Source organism: Harpegnathos saltator, unplaced genomic scaffold (assembly GCF_003227715.2).
Source record: "Harpegnathos saltator strain DR-91 unplaced genomic scaffold, Hsal_v8.6 scaffold844, whole genome shotgun sequence".
NCBI classification, from domain to species: domain Eukaryota; kingdom Metazoa; phylum Arthropoda; class Insecta; order Hymenoptera; family Formicidae; genus Harpegnathos; species Harpegnathos saltator.
Window position 1 is genome coordinate 684,152 of NW_020230698.1, and position 25,109 is coordinate 709,260.

At 43.3% G+C, this 25,109-nt stretch overlaps 6 protein-coding genes across 6 annotated transcripts; 4 read left to right on the forward strand and 2 right to left on the reverse strand.

Annotated features, from left to right (window-relative positions):
- Nucleotides 1-5,937: 5,937 nt before the first annotated feature.
- On the forward strand, nt 5,938-7,578 carry LOC112590511 (uncharacterized). The gene is made up of 3 exons (XM_025307249.1): nt 5,938-6,082; nt 6,290-6,432; nt 6,573-7,578. Exons 1-3 carry the CDS (start codon nt 5,938-5,940, stop codon nt 6,750-6,752), a joined length of 468 nt encoding a protein of 155 aa, XP_025163034.1. The 3' UTR covers nt 6,753-7,578.
- A 2,501-nt stretch (nt 7,579-10,079) lies between these two features.
- On the forward strand, nt 10,080-19,707 carry LOC109503797 (uncharacterized). The gene is made up of 3 exons (XM_019841253.2): nt 10,080-10,313; nt 10,429-10,494; nt 19,462-19,707. Exons 1-3 carry the CDS (start codon nt 10,215-10,217, stop codon nt 19,552-19,554), a joined length of 258 nt encoding a protein of 85 aa, XP_019696812.1. The 5' UTR covers nt 10,080-10,214; the 3' UTR covers nt 19,555-19,707.
- LOC105182778 (uncharacterized) lies at nt 10,529-12,371 on the reverse strand. The gene is made up of 2 exons (XM_019841254.1): nt 11,951-12,371; nt 10,529-11,372 (listed from the first exon to the last, which is right to left on the reverse strand). The coding sequence occupies exons 1-2, from the start codon at nt 11,960-11,962 to the stop codon at nt 11,157-11,159; spliced, it is 228 nt and encodes a 75-aa protein (XP_019696813.1). The 5' UTR covers nt 11,963-12,371; the 3' UTR covers nt 10,529-11,156.
- LOC105182777 (uncharacterized) lies at nt 13,958-18,881 on the forward strand. The gene has a single exon (XM_019841251.2). The coding sequence runs from the start codon at nt 15,585-15,587 to the stop codon at nt 18,774-18,776; it is 3,192 nt and encodes a 1,063-aa protein (XP_019696810.1). The 5' UTR covers nt 13,958-15,584; the 3' UTR covers nt 18,777-18,881.
- A 909-nt stretch (nt 19,708-20,616) lies between the features above and the next one.
- On the forward strand, nt 20,617-22,117 carry l(2)k10201 (zinc finger protein 511 lethal (2) k10201). Its single transcript, XM_019841252.2, has 3 exons — nt 20,617-20,943; nt 21,215-21,416; nt 21,527-22,117. The coding sequence occupies exons 1-3, from the start codon at nt 20,804-20,806 to the stop codon at nt 21,962-21,964; spliced, it is 780 nt and encodes a 259-aa protein (XP_019696811.1). The 5' UTR covers nt 20,617-20,803; the 3' UTR covers nt 21,965-22,117.
- Nucleotides 22,118-22,217: 100 nt separating this feature from the next.
- Nucleotides 22,218-23,097, reverse strand: gt (transcription factor giant). The gene has a single exon (XM_025307265.1). The coding sequence runs from the start codon at nt 22,993-22,995 to the stop codon at nt 22,435-22,437; it is 561 nt and encodes a 186-aa protein (XP_025163050.1). The 5' UTR covers nt 22,996-23,097; the 3' UTR covers nt 22,218-22,434.
- Nucleotides 23,098-25,109: the final 2,012 nt, after the last annotated feature.

The following is a 25,109-nucleotide window of genomic DNA, read 5'->3' on the forward strand; positions in this document are numbered from 1 at the left end:
ACACACGAGGTGTGGACTTTTGCGCTTTGAATAAAAATTTCACTACGGATTATTCGAAACAGCGTAACTGCCCCGGCGGCATTTCAAGCGGAGCCACGATCGCGGAATACTTCGCGGGAATCAATTGCCGCGTGGTTTCAATTTTCCACGCCGTGGCGGGTAGCACGAGAATAACAGGTGCAGTCTCCGAGACAGTAAATTCGTTCTAATCCCTCATCAGAAATTCCTTTGCCGGATGAGACCGGGCGGTGAATTCCGAGGGAGGGAAATATCTCCGCGGAATCTCCGATATCGAGGGTACACCCGGTACGTAATCTCTCTCTCTCTCCTCTCTCCGGTTAGTTAGCGGATTCTGAGAAGATCCGGGGCCGAGTGAGAGAGAAGCAGAGAGTATCCTCGTCGGATAGAGTATCCCTCGGGAGGTTTTCGTCCAATCGGCTGGCTGGTCAGCTGGAGCGAATGGTGGGGGCCGGAGACCGACCATTGGTCAGTCGAGGGGCGGCTTGGTATTGAGCGAGTCGCTCCGGGGGTTGAAAAAACCGCCCCGAACTGACCTCAAACGTCCTACCCTCGTCTCGTCTGGAAACCCAGCCTAATGTCGTTCCCTACCTCCTCACCACTCCGCCTGGTTTTGCATTCCCCTCGTCGCCCTCCTGCCCTCTGCTCGCCCCATCAGCTACGTTTACCACTCAAGTGCGTTTCCCCCTTATTACCGCGGCCCTTTATTTTACTCGCGCACCGGCGACTTTCCTTCGACCGCTTGCCGCACGCGCGACGAGCCGTGTAACGTATGGAAATGTAAGTATTAAGTAATAGCTGAGAACAAAAAAAAGAATCGAGTACCGACCCGCGCCGAGCGATGGTCCAATTAACAGACGCATTAACTTGGCGTCCGCATTATTTTCTAGCTTCGGGCTTCGATAATATCTCGGGCGTGCTTTTTCCCCAATCGATGAAAAAGAAAAGGGGCAAAATAAAAGATCGAGATTGTTCTCTAATCAGCTGATATAAAATTTAACGAGACTCTCTATTAGCGGAATAAAAAGTCATATTCCCGCAGAGAGCGGCCGCGGTGAGATTTAATCGCAACACCTCGTTGCGTCGAAAATACGTAACGTCCGCGCGTAATTCGGCGAACGTGTTTCGCTTAAACACCTCGGGAAAAAAGGATGTACCATTGCGAAGAGACTTTGTTCCGCGTACTACACGGTGTCGTAACGAGTCGCGGTCCGCCAAGATGGAATTTTTTAAGAGCGCGTGCACACGGAAGCACGCGCTCGTCCCTCGGAAAATACGACGGCGGTCTAACTCGTGTGCCGCCAGCTCCTCTAAAGTATATTCAGTCAGTCTAAGTCCAAAGGCTATTTGCATAGGCGATATTATACCTTCGACCCACCCTCACTTCGTACTGACTCTCTTTCTCCCTCGCCCAGCCCCACGTCGCTACAACGCTCTCTCCTTCGTCTATCCGCAGCGTCCCGGCGCCTCTTTCTCTCGACCACCCCTTCGACCACCCCTCGACCATACCTCGCGCATCCCCGCGTGCCCCCAGCCCGCCTAGAACGTCTCGAGATCTCTGGAATTGGATTAGTAGTGGTTCACCCGAGTAAGACTTGGACTATACTCAATTTGAACTAAGATCGCGCCGCCCGGGAATGGGCGAATTGCTAAATCAGTTTTACGTGATCACCTATTCAGAAAGTTGTCCGCGGATCGAAGCCGGATACCCCCCGCTCGCCGCACGGATGGACCGGCTAGCAGCGAATTTAACGACGTCGAGCGAACCAAGTGCCCGCCCGCCGCCCGATCGCCGATGGATTAATAGAGCTCCGGTTAATATCATGATCCGGTTAAGTAATATCATGATCTCGTTTGTAATTCCTCTAAGCGGAGAGAGAGAGAGAGAGAGAGAGAGAGAGAGAGAGAGAAAGAAAGACAGACGCGCTTCCGATAAGGAAAAATATTCTCTGCAAAATTTTCTGCATCTCCACAAAAACATTAATCCGACGGTGAGCTTTGCCTATACTGGGAAGCGTGTTCATTCGCCGAGGGGCAATTTAGAATCTAGGAAAGTCGGTCGCAGACACCTAACGTCTAATGGCGAACTCTTATTTATTAATTTACGTACCATGGAACGTTGAAACGTAAATGTAAAAATTTCAGGCGCGTGTGTATAATTAGTGTTACTTAAGCGAAATGAACAGATTAAGAAATCATCTGGAAACATCTTAATTTACACTCGATGCAATATGTCGTATTCATCGAACATGGCAAAATATCAGATACTTTTTGCGCAATAGAATCGTATGAAACATGGTGTGTTACGTTAACGCACAGGCTAGATTATATATAACAAATAACGTATAATCGATCCTCAAGTCCGAAGGTGCATTATGTCGCTTGGTAGTCGGTAAAGGCAAACCCACTTTTTCACCCCGGTACTTCGTCAACTCGCGGTAAACGCTTTTACTCTCGGTCGCGCGGTGCTTCATCTCCTTCTCTTTAAGGAGTCTCGAACAAAGATTTTACAAGCATTAGTGATTCGATTAAGAAGCCGTCTCAGGCGCTCGGCTTTAAAGTCTCGCCGCGCGGAACTTTCTTAGAGAAATCGTTACTTAAGTTTTCCGCGTTATGCACTTTCGTCCCCCTTTTCGAAAAGTTTGCAAAGAAATTGCCGCTGTCCCGCAATGCGCGTGCTACCGATAATTGCGGGATGAGTGTCGCGCGCGTGCACACACGTCCCTTGCTCTCTCTCTCTCTCTCTCTCTCAATTATACGACAAACATTCTTCGCCGATATGACACGTCCATTATCGCGTGCTTAATTTGTGATCGAACGGCCACGTTATCAGCTCCATTAACTCGACTCTGAGTAATCGCGATCGCCACCGTGCGCGACAACGAGTTTAAAATAAATTGTCAAAGCGCAACTGCGCGCAATTCGCCGCTTCGAGCGTAACACCGTCGTAAATCTGCCCGACGCACGTCTCCTACGTGAGGGAGAATTACACGTGGTAAGTGGAGGAAAATGCGATGAAAAAAAAATCGAGGGCGAGGGACGATCGTTTCCGTCGCGAGATCCAGCGTAAAATGGCCGGTCGTAGGTCGAGGAAAGCGTAAAGAATTCCAGGGTCCCGGTCTAACGCAGTTAATTTGGCGAATGGGGCTGTCCCTCCACCCTGAACATGGCCACTGCCTTCACACATACGAGGTCTTCCTCCACGTGTGTAACACGCGCGCACGCTCACACACGTATACAGAGAAACACAAGCGCACGCGTATACATACACAGGCGCGCGCGCAGTCGGGTATACCGGGTGATCCTGGCGGAGTCTAATAAAAAGCATCCCCGTGCGCCATGGGATGGTGGGGTCAGAAGTCCATTCGGAAAATGGAGGGACCCGCTCGTCCAACTAAATCTACCCGATAACGGACACCAATTGTCCGCGCGACGAACGCTTGGAAAATTCGCCCCGGCTATGCGGTATCGATTTAAGACACGAAACGCGCAACGACACTCCAGGACGCCGTGATTAAAGGGACACCGCACGAAAATAACCGGCAGGTGGACGGGACGATTTTACAGAAATTTTCCCGATCTCGGCCGCGACGACCAAACCTCTCCGGTCTGTTAGCAAGACGTATGGTAGACGGCTAGTCCTGGCCAGGGTTCGGCTCGACTTCCGACTTTCCCTGCAGAAAACATTGAGTCTGAGGGGTAGCTCTGCCTCATCCCTCTCTTTCTCTCTTCCTCTTCCTCCTCCTACCCGACGTCCTAGCGGCAAAGACGCTATAAATTCTGGCCATCTCGGCTCCCTCCCCTCGCTCTGCCCCGGCAAACACCCCGTTGTCGATGTCGCAGGGATAGTGGCCGAAAGTAAGAAGTGTAGGTCTACCAATAACCCCGTTTACAATTCGTGTCCTTCGGTAAGGAACAAGGAATGGCGTTCTTATCGGCGTTCGATTCGCGCGGCGAATCAAGATCGGATTAATCGTTCCTGATTAATCATTCATTCGACCGATACGTTGTGACCTAATTGTAATGTAAGGGAGAGGGATCGCTCGGAAGGTCGCTGGTACAAGTCGAACGAGTTTGTTAAAAATGGGATTTTTGCAAGGAACAAGTACCGAGGCGCGAAATCGGAGATTTCGTGAATCGTTACCAAATTGTTCTGTAATTTTGGTGTAAATTTTGGTTTAACGAAATTCTCATTTCGACGTTATCTCTCGACGACGTTACTCTATATGGAGGTTCAATAAGAAGATCTCAAAGTTACAGACGACGGCGTAAGAATAAATGTCAAACTAAAGCAATTATATTTCTTTCGTAAATCGATCACACATTTAAGTATACGATATGGCGTTGCAGCGCAAGATGATTTTACATCGTCGGAACATGGTTATTTTTGTATTTCGCTGTGAGTCTATCCGACGGCGAGTTCCATTTGCGAATACCTTGGTTTCGAATCTCCAGTTCGATCCCTAGCTTCGCGAGACTGTCCAGCAATAATTAACGACCTTATTCAATTATCGGGTCAAAGACCACATTTTATGTCAAAAATCCAAGTGGTAGACGCAAATAGGCGACGCTATGTCGTCTCTGTCCTACCATTAAATCAATCTGTACAGAATCAGATTTTCGAGGTAAGAAGAAGATGCTATGAAAAAACAAAAAAGAAAAGTCCCGTATAATGTAATGGTATACAACTTAACGTTTTCCTCTTCATTTCAAAACTTTAAAGTTTCAACTATCAGTTCCGGCATATTATTTGACAATTTGTTGCAATCAACTGACTTCGTAATATCGGCTGATTGAGTACTCGGCATGACTAAATAAAATCAAAGTTGAATTCGATTCAGTAAATACTCATTAATGACAAAAATTACGTGTATCTTATTCGTCTCAACATGAATACGCGTCCTGACTTGTCCCGAGGACAAGGACGGAGCGCGAGAAATCGGAGGGAAAGATCCGACAGAAAGCTGTGAACAAACCCATCTCGTCAATTCTTCCGGGCAGGAAATCTGCGCTTGCCGCGAACCGCCGACCAATTGAATCTCACAGGGAATTTAACACCCTCCCGTCAACGGAAAAAAGGCGAAATTTCCAATTTGATCGAATCTCCGGCCGAATCTTGTCCTTTAAACAAATATTATCGCGGACCCCACCTGACCGACGGTGAGAGCTCGATTTATCTCGCATCCCTTTGTTTCACGTTCAACGAATCGTCTATTACCACGATTACGGAATTTCATAAATGTTATCCCCTTCGGGATAAATTAGCTCAAGTAGATATTAGCTTTCGATGAATAATAAGAGAGATTCTTATTTATGTACCTAACGTGATATCTCGCGTCGGCCGAGAAATAACGGATCGCCGCTTCATTATGCAGAAGTGACTAAATCTTACACGCGACTTCTACGGCGAGGATCGATAGGGCGGCGGTCGATCAATATCATATCTGGACGAAAACCGTAGAAGAATGGCTGGCAATTTCGCGAAGTTCGATGCGATCGCGCGCGTCATTGACGAATCGACACCTCGATCCTACCTAGCTCTCGTTAACGACGAACGACGGCAAGACGAACTTACCTGTGACGTTTCGTCGCGTCCTATCGACACGCGAAACTCGACGGGGTGGCATAAGAAGAAGCGGGAGGCGGAGGATGAAGAAGATCCATCGGTGCAGGCTTGGCATCTGCGTGAACGACCTTATCGGAAAGACATAAACGGCTGAAATCCCGGCCGTAAATTAGGATCGGCAGAACGCCGGACTCCTCCTTCGTGTCCTTTACCTTCTATCTCCTTCTTCCCCCCCCCCCTCTCTCTCTCTCTCTCTCTCTTTCTCTCATCTTACGCGAGATAGTTCAAGTCCGCAATGTGACGACTGTGTCTGCGCGACAACCAGCTGTTATCGAAAAATCAGACGAACCAAGATGGCACGAGAAAAGAGCCGACCGACTATTAAAGAAGATAAGTTTTACGAGTTAGAATGGCAGAAACGAACCTCGCCTGCGGCCAAAGAATTCTGCGAACGCACGGAATCATCCCGAAGGAACGTCATGTTTCAAGAGCAACCGTGTGGATAAGAGAAAATTGCTATATTGATGACATAATCGCCATCGTAATAAAATAATTCGAATAAAATATAATGAGCTGTCAACGAAAATATACTTTGTACAATTTCTAATACTGTAATTAGGAAAATATTTTGTAAAAGCGAATGCAATAAATTTTTCCCCAGGTCAAGGAAAGAATATCTGACAGTCCTCTTTATGTCCATTGCAGGGGTTAAAAATTTTTGCAGTTTCTCTCGAAGAAAGAGAGGAAGACGAGCCTTCCTCTCTCCTGCCTTCCGCATTGATCCTGACAACGGCAAAGACTGCAAGATTGATGAGGCGGTTTCGACGACTTTTTCATTCCTACTAAAGGTAACATCCAAAAACTTGAAAACATCCCTTAATTGTATCCCATCGGGGCGCATCCTGAAATAGAACATTTCTCTCATCATCGTTGTTAATATAATGGATTTTGCGCAACTTTAATGTCTACAGAAATTTTTTATGCAAAGGATGAACGTATCGCCTTCAGCAGTGACCGACCTTACGGCCTTTGTACCGACGACGATCTTCTTACAATGGACACTTTCACGTGGACGTACTTCTTCGACTTCAGGGACAGTCTCGAGGAGCATACGTTGTACAGCACGTTTATACGCATTCCGACGAAGAATAATATGGAGTGCTGTTAGGAGTTAAGAATTTTTTACGATCGCGTATGGAAGGAGGTGCAGGAGAGGGGGATCAACGACGATCCTTCTCATGGTGGTTGCGACGACAAGGAAAAGAGCCAGGTTTGATGACGAAAGCGAGGGCGGGGGTGGACGAGGGGGTGCGAAGGGAACGACGGTGGTGAGGTCTATGCCGTAACAAGGGTGGCACGATTTCAAGAATGCGGAGCACGTTCTCAACCAATGCCGGCAGCCAAGGCAGTAAAACAAATACGCCCTCACTATATACAGGGTGTCCCGGTAATACCGCGCGCGCGCGTCTATGAGCGCCTCACTCCCCCGCCGGAGGAAGAGTGTCGCGGAGTAAAGTCGACCTCGTTACCGATACGAATGGGGGGTAATGTGCTGTGTACGTAGCGAGACCTTTTCATAGGCCCCTGCGGGAAACAGGTTCTCGCGGCCGAAGCTGAAATTAACTCGACGGCGGAAGTTTCCTGCGTGACTCTTTCTTACGTTTACCCGCGAGCCTCCGTCGAGAGCGAGACGCGAATCTCATTCAATCGGCATTTTACCGCATCGACTTCGCGCGTCCCTCAAATTATGCGAGCGAACGAGTTGCGTTTCACGCAACTAAAGAGAAGCTCGTTCGCTCGTTTTCGCATCGAGAATTGAAAATAAATTTAACGAAGCGTAAAAAGTCGCGCACGCGCGCGCGTTGACCGCGGGATTATTGCGCAACAGATTCACAGTTGCTACGATATGCAGGGCGTTAAATCGCGAATAAACTGTACGTCAAATCATTTTGCTTAGAACTCGTCAACGTTAAGTTGCGAAATAATGCGTACAAGAGAGATGAATAAATTCTATCGATAATGCGGATTCGTAATTTTCTTTTTTACTCGCTGTAACTATATCCCCGTCTCGTGATATACCCAGGCGCAAAAATATCAGTACCGATAAAGGATGGATTACTACCGGGTTTGATAGCGCCGCGGACGATCACAAGCGAAAGTATAGCGCGCAATTACTTCGTCTCCCATGTCAGATATGCATTCTCTACGACCGAACGCACAGTCGCCAGTGGAACTGCCAGCGGAGAGAGAGAGAGAGAGAGAGAGAGAGAGAGAGAGAGAGAGAGAGAGAGAGAGAGAGAGAGGAGCATGAAACGGCCGATAAAGGCGCACAATGGCTGGTACGAGCGCGGAAACGCAAATGTCCTCTTTCAGAGGCGTCCTCTTTAGAGGTCGGGGAATGATGGACAGGTGAAAGAAGTGGCCAATGTGGGCTGGTTTCGACGTCTCATGTGACACACACGTCAGCGGCCTTTGTTTTCGCGTCCCTTTGATTGAGTGCTGCGCGTTCTTTGTCCGCGAGCCCGGAGTACAATCCCTTTTATCGTATTCTTCATTTAACGCCCGACGACAGTGCTCTTCAAAACAGAATACAAGTTTTCGCGAGACGACGAGCACTATATTAATACGCGGACTATTCGGCGGCTTGGCGGTTCCATCGATGAAACTTACTCAAAAATTATCATAGTATCGGAAATTGCTAATTAATTATTAAATTAATTATTAGATATCTACTCAGGATGTACGTAAATACCATCTGATATGATGATTTTATCGGACATCACAGACGCCTTTAATTAACTAAATTCGGTACACACCGCTTTCGACCACGGCGAAGAACTACTCGCGCGAATCATTTCATCGAGATTCACCGCGTGTTTAATCCGTCAAAAATGTTACACGGACCATCGAAAGAAACATCAACGAGGCAATGAGCGCAGGCTCGTGTAATCGATTATTTCCCGGCGGCAGCAGTGCATCAACGCACTGTAAACAAGAAATTTCCACGAGTCGCTCGGCCGCGAGTCTAAACATTCCACCTGCTCGACATTTCCGATGCGCGGCGCGAAGATCGTGATCCCGTTTATTCAGCGGAACCTGTTCCCACTCTCGTATTCGGAGCTCGTTGCTTTTCTTGAGAGCGTGATCTCTGATCTCTGCGCGCTCGGCCAGATCACACGCGGACGACACCACGTCGCTGCCAAAGGGAGAGCCCCGAACTGTGGACCAGTTTCCACCTGATATAGATCGCGCGATCCGTTTTTCCCGACAAACTCCGCGCCGCGCCGCGCGCGGCTCACCCTCCGGCGAAACCTGTTCGTTCGCGTGGCGAGGTCCTGGCCCTGGGTTATCCAAAATGCCAGGCTCATCCTCGCCCTGAGACTCGTGCCGCGGATGAAACTGGTCCATCCACACCGGCGAGGGATGCTGCTCACCGGACAATGACCACTGTCCACTCGAACGTACACAAACACCGAGCGGCAAAATGCGGCCGGTTAGCCTTTGACTCTCATTCCCGAGTCTTCTTCCGGTCGGTTTCAACCGGCAAAAAAGAAACTGGTCCAGCCGGAGGGAGAAGATGCTGCTGCCCATTCGTTCTTTCTCTCGCTGTCCACGCCGAGGCTAATAAACGCGGACCGCAAAGTACGCATCCAGTTGGCCTTTGACTCTCTCGCGTGACGAGGGTTGAACGCGCTCCCCTTCGCCGGCTTCGTAATATTTTGAAAGCGTAAATTAGCATTATGGATCAATGATAGCCCGCGCGCGGCTTGATTTCGCGTCCTGAGCGCGACAGGAATTTGTCGAGCGCAATTGTTCATGCGTAACGTGCTCACCTTGAGTGAGAATTTTATTTTCACGGCAATTAAGTGAAATTGATTATATATGAAAATGTCCAATATCGGCAACTGAACACGATGTCTAAATATTTGTCTCACTGACATAATTCTCCAAGATGGTATTGCAAACACATCGTCAGGGACGAATCGATTTTGCATATGACTCCTGAATGCCTTCTACAAAATCGCGCGGAAGCAAGTGGCAAAGAGGATAACGTAGGAAACTACTATTGCGACGTTGGGTACCGTAAGCAAGCAGAACCAACGTTCTATTTATCGCATAATTTTTCAATCGCCACTCTATATATTCGAAAAAATCGATCTAATTAATGAATAAAAATTCATCAAAAAATGTAATAAACATGATACTTAGACAAAATAATAAAAACATCGCGGAGATGATAATTTACCTACTGACAGCAGAGTGTCTAGATTCAAGAAAATATTAGCTACGAATGATGCAGAAACTCTCAGCTCGACCGACGATAGTTGATTTCGACTGCAAAAGCGAGTGAAAATTAATAACGTTATAATTTTCCGCTTACGCGTCACGGCGACATTTTCAAACGTTGAAGCAACGCTGAGTGCCAAAAATGTCAGACATTTTGACGTTTCTCTGGGAAAACCGATAAGCCATTTGTTGCCTCGTTGTTCCTAAGCAACCCACGCATGCCTTACACGTAGCTCGTGCGCGAGGACACGTACAACGACGAACACGACAAGTGATATGGGCTTCTAAAGTGACATCCGCATCCGCAGAGAGACACCTCAGCACCTTCACCACGTGCCTCGAGATGTTCGCACCGAGTCCACACCGAATATGCAACGCACGGACAGTCGAGCAGGAGCAAGCCAAGCTGCAGAAGATCAAGGAGCTGACGGGCATCTTAAAGGTTTAACTTTGCAGCGAGGAATTAGTGACTAACGTTGACGTTTCCTCGTTCATGCATCAAACGAATCTTCTGTGTTCTCCGACGATTCTAAGATCTCGCTTGGTTTGTTGCGCAGGCCACGGACGAGAACCTCACCGTGTGCGAGGAAATACTGGCGACTTATATAAAGAAACGGTTGAAGGTATGCGCAAAATAACTTGATCTCTCTTCCCCCCTCCCCCTGCCCCTCCTGTACATACGAGTCACTCGTTTATTTCGCATTAATTCCACTTTTTATTGCGAAGACTACGAAAGCGACGTGCCGTTTTTACAATCAACACGCAACAATACATGTAATCAATCGATGATGCATGGCGATGCGCGATTTTGACACAATGAATACAAAACTTGCGTATTGTCGCAAAATATTCACAAGCCTAAAAACAATGTACACGTAATTCGTCACGTTGCTTGCACAAGCGCCTAAAACATAGACTAATTAACATTACGAGACATGATAGAACACGATATCGTGCGAACTACAACATTGGTGGGTTATAGAATAGATAATGAAAGAAATGAGCGTCACGCATAGAACGCACGACACACGCGTGAGTTTTTCTAGCGACAGCTAGAAAGGAATCATGCGCTTGCAATCCTTGAAATTTACCACCCTTTGTACCAACCACCATGCCAACCGCTGTACAACAACGGCCAGCTCGGGTACCAACCGCCGTGCAATCCATAGCTACTTAATCCACCGAATCGATACCTGAGAAATCGAACGTATAAGTCAACGTCGACACCAAACCGCTGTCTCGCGATTTTTACATTCGCCGCTGACAAGATATTGATCTGTACTATTTACCACGGCAACACGGGAGTGTAAGTGTCTACGTAAGCCACGGGAAGCAAACCATAGCTTCTCTTTCCTAGTTTCTTTTCCCCTACGACTTCCTGGGCGCTCGGTTGAGCCTGAAGAACGGCGCTCGCTTGCGGGGACACGTCATTACCCTCGGCTGCTCTCTCGGCGACGAGAGCCTCGTCTCCCGAGACCAGAACGATCAACGATAGCAAAAGCTAAAACAATCGTCGACGCGTGGACAATGCGAGTATAAATCACCATAATTAGCGGACGGATGCGCGAGACGTTTCCGGGCCGATCGTTTTATCAATTAAAACGTTCCATGCGCAAAACGGATATAATGGATAAAACTTTTATTTCGAACAATGAAAAGTAAGAAGATTATTAATCAAAACTGAAGTAAGTTCCAGTTAAAGTTTCTAGATTTAGCTCTGTATTCACAACATGATGTAATCAATTATTTCAATGATGACCGAATGTTGAGAGCAAGTGTGAGTTTTAATAAACAAACTGAATTAATAATTGCAACACAGGATTCCGTCATTAGTGCGAGAACGACTTCTTCTCGAAAATTAATATTTATCCAATTAAATGTACGCATTCTCTTTGAAAGATCTAAAAATGAAGCACAATAATTTTTTTTAATTTTCCTTTATAATTTCTCCGTCTAAAATCTTATTGAATTTAGATTGATGGTATCAAACGTTATCTCGCGCACGACCAAATTAGAGATGAAATTCACACAGCTTCGAGCTGAAGCTTGACGCAATCGCGCGGGAATTTAATAGCTTACCAGCAGCTTCATATTAAGCGTGGCACGAGTTCGAACTGATAGTGCTCCGAGGGTTGACAGTACTTTTATACCGGGTTTCCCATGCAAGTCGTCCGTTACATTATGGTGAATTCTAGATTCGCGGTATGCGCGTACGAATAACTAGCATCCCGACTGACAACTTCGTGAGACCACTCCCATCTAAAGGATCGCCAAACGACCTAACGACCGCATGAAAAAAGCACCGCAATTCATTCCTACGATCCGCAAAGTGAGGATGAGGCGGCACACGCGATAAGCACGAAATCGAAATACCATTCCGACTGGGCTTATTAGTTGGAATATAAGGAATACTGGCGAAAAATGTTCAAATATTAAATAAGAAATAAAAGTGCGCGAAAAAATTGTCCTACGTAATAAGCAGCGTCGGGAAGAAGAAAATATCTTCTTAATTATTATATAACGAGGAGAATACTCTACTTTCACGCGACAACAAAAGAGCCGAACAAAAAATATTGGCGAACTATCACCGTTACAGTTTGGTCGCTTTCAAGACAACGCTTGCGAAAAAGGCTAGTACACTGCAGAAAAATAATTGCGGTCTCGGAGATTTTAGAGAATTTCTCGTCTATAAACTTTTTCCACGTCGTCATTTTATATAATCGGAAGATAACGTGCAGCCGATCGATACTGCGCGCTAAATTTATGAGAATCTGACACGCCTGGCAAACAAATGAGCTCAGTTTGCAAATAAGTACGAACTTTTCTTCCTGACTTTACGTAAATTTGTAACAAGATGAGATGAAATATTTTGTTATATTGAAACACAAAGCAAACAATGACCTGTATCTTCCCTTATTAAAAATTAGTTGATACAATACGTATCATACTTAATTTTTGAATTGAAAACAGACTTCATTCAGTGACAAAAATGTACAATACAAGTTTAAAGACGTAAAAGTTTTACTTTATACGTGATGATTAACTTCCCAGAACCACTTTTAGTCGTAACGACCAACAGTCTCTCTTTTTTGATTAATGACGCCCTAATTATGTTCCTGTGTCATTAATTTGACATTTATGATCTAATCGGAATTCTCAACTTTTTACCTTTTACTTAGCGTTTCACACCTCCATGAGTCATTAAAAATTAAATATTATTAACGAGACAAATAGTCCGTATCACGGTGTGCCGTCTTATCAGAACAACTGCCGTCTCTCGTATCAGATATTCCTAATCCATCTACAAATATGTAATATTGCGAGTGCTGAGAACGTCCTTTATGTAATCACGAGCCCTTCCTTACGCATTAAACGCGTGCCGCGAGTTTTTACTGAACCCCTCTCTTGCGAATTGTCATCCTAAGAGGTCTGACCGCTGCCAGACTAGGAAATGGCGACTTTCTCTAGACGGAGAACAGGTCGCACACTGCTGTCCACTTACGAAATACTCAGCTAGGAAACGTCCGAACTAACGCAACGCGCGTTGTCATCCACGTCACTGTCGGCTATGCTAGTATCGCGACTACGCCGGACACGACAAACGATATTCTGAATCGGCGTTTACTGTCGTCAGTGTTTTTCGCAACACTCCCCCAATTCCTGTCTTTCTATCCGTCAGTCGGTCGCGATTGCACGTAATTGTTTTTATAGAATCGCTCGCGCCAGTGGCCACGTATAATATTTTACATAATACCGACATATTTTTGCACGACGTATGCCCAAGCATCAATTTTCAGATAACCTCCTTTATTTTGGAAGTCTTGTTCACTAATCTCGTCACACTTTCCGATACGGATGGTACTTGGGAGAAGAAAAAAAAAGGGAAACTCAAGACATCTAAAACGGAGACATCAAACCTGACTGTTTTTTGAGTGAATTGCGTTTCGTCGTCGCGTTTCAAAGGTTGCTCTACACTATTTTTTGGACTATTTTTTTGAACCTTTCTACATAAATCACGCATAATTTGACAAGCAAATTTTTTAACGCGCCCGAATTAACGTCGCTTTTTCCGACAACTGCCTTTTATGCTCCCGAGGAGGTAACGGTTGCTCTTAATTAACTCGATTCCCGCTGCAGATTATAAACGTATGCCATTATAAGGTTGTCGACCCACATGTAAGAAAGTTCACTGTGGAAACAATTCCCAAGTATTAATAAAACAAATGTTTACATTTATTAGATAAGCCGTAAGTTAAAAACCAGAAGGGGAAAAAGAGACAAGGAGAGGAAACAAAAAAAGGATACCGGTAGTAAACATACATTAATTTTACCTTTGTACACGCATCGGTGGATCTCCTTTCACTCGCTTGGGAAGTTAACAAAAAATATGCAGTTGTCCGCGATACATTTGTCAAAATTTCACTGATCTTTTTCAATTTAAAACTTTTCGCATTTCTTTAAATTGTTTCAATTTTCATGATATCTTATCTTTATATACCAATTCAACAATAATAAAACGAAATTAATAATAATAATAATGATAATAAAGTTGCATTCCACGGTCTATTTATACTCGAAATGTAGCAACACTAGACAAAACATTGAAGGTTTCATACAAAATTATGTTACAATCGAACGATGACGTTCATAACAAAAAACGCGCAGCAAGACTTGGGCAATTCTGCTCCGAAATAAAAATATTCTACCACCTTTATACGCGCGAGATAAGTCACCTACGCAATCGAAATTCCTGGAGAAGAAGGCGAACGTTATCGGCGTTATTGTCACGGATAATTGAGAACGAAAAAATGCCTTTCCTTCGCACGAATTCATCGTGCTATAATCGTTCCCGGAATAGCAATCAAGTTATCGCTGAGCCCTTTTTATTTTTGATTTCGACGAAAATCTAATCGCTGACAAGCCGTAACGAAACCCGCATAGCCTCACTTTTCTTTCGAAAATTACGAAACGTTGTGTCAGGTGCATTGATTTTACGCGTACAATTAAACCACCAGGGATTTTAACCAACCAGAATCGCGCGGCTACGTCTAACTTTTTACTTCTCTTTTTCGAATAACCGTAACTCATTCGGTCTCGTGGCTCGCGCTCATTCCCGCGCGCATTGCATCGTGCCGCTTCAGTTGTCGCTAATCAACGAGTAAGCCCGTGCAATCCAAGAGAAACTCGACATTTCTTTCCGATATTATGCAAAAATTTATCCCCGCCAGTTAAGTCATTGTTTAACGACGTCTATGCCGCTGCACTTGGCCGGCAGTCCTCGTGGAGTTCTCAGTCGCGAAAGTTCCGTGCGACTCGCCAACCTGATTTCTCGGCCGCGTGCTTTGATAAACATAACTTCCACGATGGAACTTTGTAAATTATTCTTCTGACTCGCGTTCGATTATTATTCCGATAATCTCTCATCCTTTACTCTGCAACTGCAATAACAGGCCGATAAAACGCAGCCTGCGATTCGCGATGTGAAACGAACCACCATACACCATGATATAAACACCATGTTAAATTCCACGAATAAAACGAAGAAACTAGCTCTAAAGGAAACTTGTTGACTACCTGAAAACTCATCTGTCTAACAAGCCAGAGGCTACAGAGTGAAGTGTCTTGATTACACCACCATCTAGAGCGGCCCGACGTGTACCTGGATCCAATGTGCGGCTTGCAACTGTCGAGCATCGACTAGGCGTCTCCCAAGATGAAATCGCGAACGCGAATATTAATCCTGTGCTTACTGTGCGCGTCTCAAGTCCTGTCGGAAGAGATCATCGAGTTCGGAAGGAGAATCTCGGTGCAAGACAAAGACTCACCGAAAAATGCTACGCGGAAGAATAACGTGGCCGATGGACTGGACGCGAGCAAGTACCGCGACAAAAGAGCTCTGGGTCTTCTGTTGTCGGGCCTGGCCCAAATTTTCGGATACACGGTGACGCCGATTCAGCTGGCGTCTTTGCCCAACCCGAACGTGACGATGTCCGCCGCGATGCCGAACAGCACTGCGATGCGCAACGTAACGGGACCGCAAACCGCGTCTTCGCAACCTATGTCGATGAACACCACCGCGCCGAGGCGACAGGAGACCATCAGGTTCACCGGTGTGGTGAACTTCGGCAACAACTCGGACGTCGTAGGGCACCTCCAGCGCTATGAGCAAATCTTCCACGGTCGAAACAACACGAGACCTCCGATGATGACGATGACGACCTCGCGACCCGCCACGTCGATGCCGAAGCCGGCCATGAACCACTCGATGGATCTGAGAATGGGCTCGCCGACCAGACCGCCTCTCCTGACGCCGTTCTTCGTGAAGATCCCGTTGCCGATCGCGCCTGAACTCTTGGCGACCACGATGTCCATTGAGGATTTGAATCTGTCGCATCCTGGCCCGCTTTTTACAATCGCGAGAGAGTCACAGAGGGAAGAGGAAGACGCGTCGCCGGAAACGCCGGTCCGGAAGGAGCAGGAGATGGTGTACAAGAGCAACGAGGACACCGAACGATACACAGTGGAGGAAAAGGAGATTTACGACGAGAAGGACGTGATGAAGCCGGTGAGCAAGTATACTCATCGGCTGTACGTCGACGAGCCGAGCTTGAACAGGCAGCAGAATGAGAGATACGACGAAGTGCAGCGCAAGCAGCAGGAATACGTCGCGAGGATGAAGGAGCACGAGGCGCAACGAAATCGTGACCAGGACGACTACGACAGAGAGGACGAAATCAAGGAGAGGCACAGGAGTCGCGGGCAAGAGATCGCCGATCGAAATCGGGACCACGCTTCCAAGTACTCCTCGGAGGAGTACTCGGAAGAGAGGAGACCAATCTCGTACGAAGATGAGACGGACGAAGAGTCCGCGGAAGAATACAAGGAGCGCGCAGGCCAGGCGGATCATTCGAACGAGTCTTCGGAACGGCCGGCAGAAACGGAAGAAAGACAGAAGACCGATTACCCGGATTACGAAGACGACGAGTCTGGCGACAAACAGTCCGGCGGACACAAGCAACAGGAGAACCAGCAACTACCGCCCGACCTTGAGAAGCACCTAGAAGTGGCGTACAACCAGCAATTACCGATCGGCGATTACTTCCACGAGAGTAACCCCGAAGAGATTCGCGACAGCTACGGCGAAGTGTTAAACAATAAAAAACAGCAGGACGACCGGCTTTCCGGTTACTTCAGCATGTTTAAACATCCTCATGATTATCAGCGAATTCAAAATCCCAAAGACGCGTCGCAAGAAGCCAAGACACAAGAGATCATCGACAACGGTTACGACGAGCACTTGAAGAGAGTAGAGAAGCTACGTGAAGAGTACGCGTTACCCGCTCCAGAGAGCAAATACGAAGAGTACGAAATAAACAACGAAGACGAAGCGGACAGGAGCAGCAGGCAGAACGAGGAAGATGAAAATCGTAGCGCGGCGAGGTCGAAGAGTCCCAAGACGGGGCGTGTCCGCGGCAAAGAGGACGTTCGCGCGAAAACGGCCGGGGCAAGCAAGAATCAGCTTCTGCGTGAGTCCGAGGACGTCAAGTCGCAGGAAGAGCTCGATCTCACCAAGTACACACCTCTGATCGTGCCTGTACGCTACGTCGATGCGAACGACCGAGTGGAGCAAGCGAGCACGCGCCGACTGAAGTACAAGGATGCGGAGAAGAAGTCGGATAACAGTCAAGTTCCCTCAGATAAAGGTAAACCCACGACCAAAAAGACGCCGACACCGCTAGTCACAGGCTTGCCTGAAAGACCACGACAATTGCACGAGGGCGAGCACAAGGAGCTTCAGTTGTGGCCGCCGCCTTTCGACTACGCCTTCGACAGCACGGAGCAAACGAACACTATCGCCCCGGTGAATCCAGACAACTACCCCTTGAACTATTATCAGCACATTATGACGAACATCGCCGATAATGATGCGAACAACGATAAATCCTCGGACGAACCTTCCGGCTACCTGGTAGTCGTCGGCAATCCTGCGCATCCGTATCAGTATCCTTACAACGTTTATTATTTCCCTAAGGACGCGATAAATCCACAGGATCAAGATTCTCATTTGAATGCCGAAACCACGCATCATCAGCATCATCCGCATCATCCGCTTCGGCAAAACGCTGGCCAACAATCCACCCAAGCGAATCTTAATCCCATCGATTATTCGAATAATCATAACGGAAGCACGAAGAATCCTCACAACTATTACTATCAAGCTTCAGAAGCTCCAGCTGACGTTCTCGATCGTTATAGATACGCTTTTGGAGAGTACGCGTCTGAATCCAGCGAGCTGCCCAACGTCGATGCAAGAAAACCAATTTCTAATACCGAGAACTGGTCCTACAGGATACATCCATCGCAATCGCGAAGTAACCGGCTAGTGAATCAAACTCCGCCGACTCCCGCACAGCTGCAGAACGTTAAGCCTTCGAATCAACACACGCAAAGAGCGTCTTCTGAGCAAAAACGTTATCCGGAGTCGGGGAGAAAACGGAAGAGTCCGCGATTGCAAGGCCAACATCAGGATAACCGAAAGGCACAAGCTCCTTCGCGACATTTAGTCCCAAGAAGGCAACCTTTCGATGATCCTCAAAGCGCGCACGACTTCTTCGGTTTCAGCAGGAACGATTATAGCTTCGACGGGGAAAGCGGCAATGCGTCGGAAGTCGCCAAGGGGAACGACAAAAATGCAAAGGAGTCGCACGTGTTCGGTGCACCGGAACCGACCGTTTATCACTACGACGAAAACACGGCGAAACACACCGATGAACTGGAAAATGATACAGAGAAAGCCATAGTTAGGGAATACAGGAACAAAGTGGCGACCTTGAAAGTGTCGGAGCAGAGACGATCGAGTCCCAACGGGCCGATTCATTACGTGGACTTTACACGCAATATTTAATGGCAACATATCATTAAAGAGAAAAGAAAGTCTAATATAATACACGGTGTCTTGCGAGAAGATATTGCATATCTGATAATATTTGAGTGCGTTATTGATAAAATATATCTTATAATACATATAAAATATTTGTTTCGCTCTCTCTCTCTCTCTCTCTCTCTCTCTCTCTCTCTCTCTCTCTCTCTCTCTTCATGTAGCGCTAACATGATGAAATATTGATATTTGTATTCAATATCAATCTTAACAAAATCCGCTTTGTATCGCAAAAATAGGCGTGTAAGAATATACATAAAAATAATGCACAATATAGAATGCACAAGAAACAAGAACAATATAGAGAATAAGGAAAATAAGGAAATACATATAAGTATATAGCTTACCTTAATAAATTATCAATAATATTATAAAATACAGAGACTGAAAAGTAATGATCAAGTGCAAGGCAAAGTTTACTTAGGGAAGAATGAAATAAGATTCTCCGATAAAAGAATTATTCAATATTATAAATTACTCAACAAGTTACGTGTTTGTACGATCGAATTTTTTTTGTTCAAAATTAATTTTTTCGTAATATTTTTTTGCGGGTGAAAAATTTTACCTCTTAGCTAAAAATATTCTACGTTATTCTCAATATGTTATCTGTTATATGTCAAAATATCTTTTAGCATTTATACATATGTTGCAGGAAAAAAGGGAGGAAATGCAAAGAAGAAACGAATTAGAAAACAAGATGGCTGAAATATTGGAAAATCTGAAGACGCGATTGTTGGTTGAATGAGTCGAATATTTGAAATCTATATATTTTTATCAGTTAATTGTATGGTTTTCTAATAATCAATGGCTTATTATTCTTTATGTTACTTGTTATTATATTTCGTTATTATATTTACGTTTCAGAAAAATAAAACTATATTCTACTGGTTTTATTGCATCTAATGTACCGCAATTTCCTTGGTCAATTCGCACTCACCTCACCATTTCATGTTACTAAATGCATATTACGTTACTATTAATTCGAAATTACTGGCACGTGAAAAATGAAAAGGTATAAACCTGGATTTTGATTTCGTATTGCTTGTAAAATTTTAATTGTTATTTAGAATTATACATATTATCGCATTTTAATATCTGCTATCGTAATCACATAAAAAATATGTTAAAGACATAATACTTTATTTATGCAATAATAATCTAATCAGAGAAGTCTAACACGTTGAATCGTAATTTGATAACAAACCGACGCAAGTAACTCCGAGTTGAATAAAGATAAAACATCGTACTGACTCACCAGTCCTGCAGATTCCGAAACTCGTTCCGTCTTTGTCCAAACTCTATACTCCTCGTCGATGATCCTCGTCAAAGTGTGTTCACAATACTTCTTCAGATGAATCAATGTCACTGTAAAACACACGTGAATGTGTTATTTAATTATTATCGTTCTAATACTTTTCTACTGTCCTTGTCGCACGAATGCATAGCGCCAAACAAGAAAACGCCACAAGTCTGTTACAAGTTGTACAATATCCAAGAACGTAAATAACGACAACAATATGTGAATTGGTTCGTTATTTCTCATGTATATTCCCAAGCAACCTTTATTCGCCCTCATTCGCCAAAGTATAAATATATCTCCACATAATTTTTGTGAAACATACCTCTTAACGCAGCTTCCTCGTACCACGATCCACCATTGCTATTGTAAATTCGAACTTCGATTATCGCAATATGCACTTGAACGATGTATCGATATGTCGCTAGTTGTTTACAATCGATTCTAGAGCATTCACCAATCAGCATCGAGAAACATCGTTTTAATTCGTTTGACAGAATGACGTCTAGATATCGTTCATGGTTAATACATCTTGGGCATATAGACTCGGAAATGAATATCGATTTTGTTCGTTATAACTTACAAGTAAATTTCTTAATACGATGGTATTAATACGCTAAAAGATAAAAAGCAATTGCATGAAATTCTCACAGTAAACGTACAATCTATTTAGACGATATTTAATAAAGTATCAGTTATGGAAGAAGTTCTGCGACAATTGGGGGTTGGAATTCGACCTGTGAATGATCCCTTTTTTGACGACTCATATAAGACTTGTAAAGTTTTCGAAAGGAAAGGAGTTACAATTGATGACGAGGAAGAATTATGTCACGAAGTGTGAGTTTATACAATGTTTTCACATAACCTAGAAATATATTTACTTCCATATGATAACTGTGTGTAAATATTATTCTACAATTTTTACTCACGAAATTATATACGCCGTTTTTCTTTTAATGAATATTGTAAAGTTATGTATGAATATTGTAAGTTATTGTAATGTTAAGAATCCTTAAATCTTAAAAAGTGAAAAATATTAATTATTTACTCTAGTACATATAAAGAAAAGGATTGATTTGAAATGGATAATAAAAGCACTTTATTTCAGTATCAAAGAATTTCCTTGTTATGTCTCAGGATGCAAAGGCATCTTTCAAACATTACTTGACTATGAAATGCATTACAATACTTCTCATCGATATGTTTGTACAGAATGTAAGGCATCTAGGCCAAACCCACGACTATTAGAGATTCATATTCAAGAGTTGCATGATGCATTCTTCAAAGTTTTATCAGAAAAACAGGCTATGGTAATAACGCTTATGTATTTATATATGTATATATATATACATATATCTAATTTTATTACATCTTTATAATAACTAACTTAACTAATTTAACATAAATATATTTGTTTTAGTACCAATGTTATGATTCTGAATGCAATATAAAATTCAATACCCCAGTGGAAAGGAGGGAACATTGCATTCAAGTACACAAATTTCCAAAAAAATATCGATTTGATGATAATTTGTTTTATAACAAGGAAGGAAAATTAGATGAAATGGAAATTGATGATGCTGATAAAAGCCAGAAGACTGCTAAAGTAATCTTAAATAAAAATCAGAAAAGTAAGATGTTCACAAAAGCTACTAACAGTAAGATTTGTGTAAATACTGCTAATATAAGAACAATTCCATCATCTGATGTTGAGCCAAAACTCACATCATCGTTAGCCTTTATACCTAGACAAGTACAAAGATCTTTTTCAAAAGCACTTACAAATAATCAGAGTGGAGAAAGAAATGTTCTCGAGTCAGACAATATGATGGAATTAGCAGATTCATTACCTAATTAATATAACGAGATTGGTTTTAAAGTTCTTTCTCTCCATTGGCTCTCTCCATTGGTTTTAAAGTTCTTTCTCTCCATTGGCAAGGGGACTGAAGGATTTATATAAATTGCAAAGACATATTAATTTCATCACAATTTATTACTAAATCACAATTAAGAGTACATTTAGTAATAAGCATAAAATAAATTATATATGGATATTTTAACAAAATATGAAAAATTATGTATAATATAAAATAATTTTATGTTCTGCAAGAAACACAGTCATTAAATAGCTTTAAGAAGTAAGACTAAACGTTAAAATATTTAATAATTAATTATAGATTATAAAGATGAAATTGAATCTAGATGTGAACTGATATTTGGATATTTAAATGTTTGATTATCTGATCAGATTTTGCAATGTGAATATCTATGGATATATTAAGAATGAATATGTGTTATTAAATAAAATTAACAAGATTCTATTTAACATCACTCAAATACTGATGTTAAACTTTGTCCATGGTAATGTTTATTTACTATTTCAATTAAATCCGGGTGAATAGCTGTGTCTTTATACTTGTTGAGAACGTCGTTCATAGCATTTTTGAGCGCTGTGTTCTCTTGTTGAAGAAAAGCTGCTCTAATGGCAATCTCGTCTTCTTTGGCTCGTCGCGCGTCTCGAGAACGTTTTGCCGCTTCGTTATTCTTTCTTCTTCTTTCCAAATAGGCACGGGTTTTCTCTTCATCTTTTTGATCTTTAATGGTGCTAGTAGGTGATCCGGATCTATTGGAAATTCTGCGCATTTTACTATTCGTACCTTCATTTTCTGTATGTTTGACTTGCTCCATTACTGCATTTCGGTAGTTCTTGTATATATCGGAGGATTTATCGGAGAAGCTCTTGTTAGCTGTGTTCAAGGCTAGAGGATCTTTCGGGAATGCTTTAAACGGTCTTTGTGCATGTTTAATCGATTCTAACATGCTTACTGATCTTCCTATTTCCGGTGTTACCGGCAACTGCAGTGGATGAGCAGTATTTGACACAGGCATATTTATTGGCGAATACTGCGCATTCACTGTTTCCGTTGCTGATATCGAGCATTGTGATAATGGCAGTCTGGTAGATAAATGGCTGTTATTATGGCTGTTCTTGATTGGATTCCTGATAATTTTCTGAGCATTAGTGTCAGTGTGATTTCTGTTGATTTGTCTGTGGAACTGCCCGAACTGCATTTCATTACTATTGCGCAAATTGGGATTTGTCCGAACGTTACTGATGTGATCGTTATTAATCCGGTCATCCCTCTGAATATTGTTAATCCAGATATTTTGGTTATTGTCCTCGTGCCTCGTCGAAGTTTGCTGTTTTATTCTTTGCGGCAATGTCAACAAATTTGTGATAACTTCCGATGTATTAAATCGCATACGAAGAGCCATCGAAGTACGTGAGTCATTGTTAGTAGTAGGTTGTTGTATCGATTGTTGCTCGTTCATCTCACTAGATGAGAGCAAAAATGGGGGAGGAGATATTGTGGGAGGTGAACTTGTAGCTTCGGCCGGTTGTGTCGTACTCCTCCTCCCATACGACAAATCCAGTACCTCCGAATTTGGATTGGGTACTCTATCCAAATCAACATCGCATAGAGGTTCCTCCGAGTCGATTTGCTTGATATCTATCATCTTTATCCTAGCTTTTCTTCAATGAGTTTTTCACCTGCAAAGTGAATAAAGCACGATATTGTGAATTTATAATTGATTTATATATTACTGACAAAAAGAAATTGTTGTATTTATTGATTTATATATTACTGACAAAAAGAAACTGTTGTAAAAATTGGGCTCGTGAATGTTCAATCGACAAAAATTAAATCAAATGCAATCAAGGCATAAAAACTGTTATTGACATATCGGGAAATACAAATTCTTTTATATTATTGTCCAAGTTAAAAGCTTGAAAACTAAATTTGTACAGTTGTATACTTGCTTTTATACATTACTATTACGTCTATTAAGCTGGCACAGCACTTTCAGCACAATCGCATGGAACTAGCATAGAAATTTAGTGCTTTTTTGTTGCTAATTTGTTGCTCTATTACCCCGATTTTGTTGCTCCAGCCATTTGGAAAAAAAACAGGGGCTGTGCTAGCTTAACATTAAAGTTATCACAGCCCCTCGAAAAAAAAATAAAAAACAAAAAACGAACACATATTTTTAAACTACGATTTTGTTGCTAATTTGTTGCTCTATTCCCGATTTTGTTGCTTCAGCCATTTCGAAAAAAAATAGTGCCGGGGACCTATAGACGTGTGCTAGCTACAAGAGTAAACTACCCGGAAAAATTTTGTTGCTCACCCAATTTCGGTCTTAAGCAACAAATTTTTGTCGAATAGTTTACTCTTGTAGCCAGCACACACCTATAGGTTCTCGGCTATTGCTTAAACATATACCGCGAGCAACAAATTTGAAATTGGGATATCTTAAGAGCAACAAAATCAGACAATATATTGAGACCGGAATTGGGCGAGCAACAAATTTTTCTTGAGTAGTTACTTTTGTAACCAGCACACACCTATGTTCTCGGCTATTGTTTAAACATATACCGCGAGAAATTTGAAACTGGGATATCTTAAGAGCAACAAAATCGGACAACATATTAAGACCGAAATTGGGTGAACAACAAAATTTTTCCGGGTAGTTTACTCTTGTAGCTAGCACACGTATATAGGTCCCCGGCACTATTTTTTTCGAAATGGCTGGAGCAACAAAATCGGGAATAGAGCAACAAATTAGCAACAAAATCGTAGTTTAAAAATATGTGTTCGTTTTTCATTTTTTATTTTCTTTTTTTGAGGGGCTGTGCTAACTTTAATGTTAAGCTAGCACAGCTCCTGTTTTCTTCGAAATGGCTGGAGCAACAAATTAGCAACAAAAGAGCACTAAATTTCTGTGCTAGTCCCATGCGATTGTGCTGAAAGGGCTGTGCCAGCTTAATAGACGTATTACTATTACATACAATGAAAGAATAAAAGAAAAAAAATGTATGTAAAAACTTTGATGGTCGCATTTTTTTTACCCTATAATCCGATATAAATATTTAAAATTGATTTTTTAAAAAACGTTAAAATATATATCCAATATATATTTGTGAAATATATATCAAATTC

Excerpts from the sequence above, each read along its gene's own strand:
- LOC112590511 (XM_025307249.1), top strand. The coding sequence starts at position 5,938 with ATGGCACGAGAAAAGAGCCGACCGACTATTAAAGAAGATAAGTTTTAC. Across the intron at positions 6,083-6,289 it reads CATGTTTCAAGAGCAACCGT|GGGTTAAAAATTTTTGCAGT; the intron begins GTGGATAAGAGA and ends TGTCCATTGCAG. Across the intron at positions 6,433-6,572 it reads CTTTTTCATTCCTACTAAAG|GATGAACGTATCGCCTTCAG; the intron begins GTAACATCCAAA and ends TTTTATGCAAAG.
- LOC109503797 (XM_019841253.2), top strand. The coding sequence starts at position 10,215 with ATGTTCGCACCGAGTCCACACCGAATATGCAACGCACGGACAGTCGAG. Across the intron at positions 10,314-10,428 it reads AGCTGACGGGCATCTTAAAG|GCCACGGACGAGAACCTCAC; the intron begins GTTTAACTTTGC and ends TTTGTTGCGCAG. Across the intron at positions 10,495-19,461 it reads ATATAAAGAAACGGTTGAAG|GAAAAAAGGGAGGAAATGCA; the intron begins GTATGCGCAAAA and ends CATATGTTGCAG.
- LOC105182777 (XM_019841251.2), top strand. The coding sequence starts at position 15,585 with ATGAAATCGCGAACGCGAATATTAATCCTGTGCTTACTGTGCGCGTCT.
- gt (XM_025307265.1), bottom strand. The coding sequence starts at position 22,995 with ATGCCTGTGTCAAATACTGCTCATCCACTGCAGTTGCCGGTAACACCG.